The following is a 1,491-nucleotide window of genomic DNA, read 5'->3' as shown; positions in this document are numbered from 1 at the left end:
CTCCCTACAGAGCTAGCATATTATATATATATATATATATATATATATATATATATATGAGTGTATGTACATATGAACCCTAATTTTAACATTCAACATTCCTTCGAACACGCACTGCCTGAACGTTGTACTTGAGGAAGCGAGGACACAGCGTTGGTTTGAACTGGTTGGTGAAGTTCTCCTCTCCCAGGCCCAGTTTCCCGTGCCGGCCGTCTCCGAACGTGTACAGCAACCCGGTCTCTGGGGACAGAACGCGTACGTTAAACCAAACCAGAGGGACGTCTGAGGCCTCGTGGGAGCGTGTGAACGTAACCATAACCATGTCTTTTTTCTCTGCACTACCTACATTTTACTTTTGATACTTTGATATTTTTTATTCTTGTCTTATATTTTGGTATCAACACTGTAAAGGTGTTGCTTCAATCCCATTGCACAGGTACTGTGCACTTGTGTATAATGACAATAAAGGCTTTCTATTCTATTCTATCTTATTCTATCTATTCTATTCTGTTATATTCTATTCTCTTCTATTCTATAGCAGAGGCAGCGGTGTGTACCTGTGATGACGGCGGTGGTGTTTTCTCCGCAGACCACCTGACACACTCGGCCCCTCTTGAAGTGCTGGACCGGCTGCGGCAGCGGCGACTGGAAGACGAACGTCCCGTGGCCGAGCTGTCCAAACTGTCCCAGGCCGAACGAGAAGACGCCGTCCTCTGAGAGACGGGAAACACGTTTAATTTAACCTTTAATCTGGAAATGGTTCATCTTTGAGCTTACTGACGTTTTCTTTAAAATAAAAAGGATGAATGTGAAATAGTAAAAGTGCTTAATACATTTTGTTTTCTTCTTTTTAACCCTGTTTATTATTATTATTATTTTTACTTGCATGTGTCTATGTGTGTGGTGTGTGTGTGTGTGTGTGTGTGTGTGTGTGTGTGTGTGTGTGTGTGTTCTCCGCAGACCACCGACACACTCTCCCCTCTTGAAGTGCTGGAACCGGCTGCGGCAGCGGCAGACTGACTACATGCCCCGGGCCGAGCCTGTCCAACTGTCCCATTTGACCGAACGAGAATACGCCGTCCTCTGAGAAAACTGTGGAACAGTTTACTTTACCTTTATCTTGAAGGTTCATCTTTGAAAGCTTACTGACGTTTTTTTTTTTTAAAATAGAAAAGGAGGAATGTGCTAGTAAAAGGGCTTAATCATTTTGTTTTCCTTCTTTTTTAACCCTTTTTATATATATTAAATTATTTTTACTTGCATGTGTCTATGTGTGTGGTGTGTGTGTGTGTGTGTTGTGTGTGTGTGTGTGTGTGGGTGTGTGTGTGTGTGGGTGTGGTGTGTGTGTGTGTGTGTGTGGGTGATGTGTGTGCAGATGAACTGCTGCCTTCCTCTGTCAGCTCTAAGCCGCTGTAAAAGAAATCACAGATAAATCCGTGCCATCACACAGCCGGTCAGTCTTACGTCATTCTGGCTGAGCTCAATAATAAG

At 43.4% G+C, this 1,491-nt stretch overlaps 1 protein-coding gene across 1 annotated transcript in view; it reads right to left on the bottom strand.

Annotated features, from left to right (window-relative positions):
* Positions 1-1,491, bottom strand: part of LOC116673727 (X-linked retinitis pigmentosa GTPase regulator) — a gene marked incomplete in the record, with an annotated part of 57,884 nt that overhangs the window by 6,411 nt on the left and 49,982 nt on the right. Inside the window, 2 exon segments of the mRNA XM_032505956.1 lie at positions 116-240; positions 558-713. Of these exon segments, the coding sequence (XP_032361847.1) occupies positions 116-240; positions 558-713 (281 nt within the window).

Source organism: Etheostoma spectabile, chromosome 24 (assembly GCF_008692095.1).
Source record: "Etheostoma spectabile isolate EspeVRDwgs_2016 chromosome 24, UIUC_Espe_1.0, whole genome shotgun sequence".
Classification (NCBI taxonomy): Eukaryota; Metazoa; Chordata; class Actinopteri; order Perciformes; family Percidae; genus Etheostoma; species Etheostoma spectabile.
The sequence above is the reverse complement of the archived record's forward strand: the minus strand, read 5'-3'. Positions and strand labels throughout refer to the sequence as shown.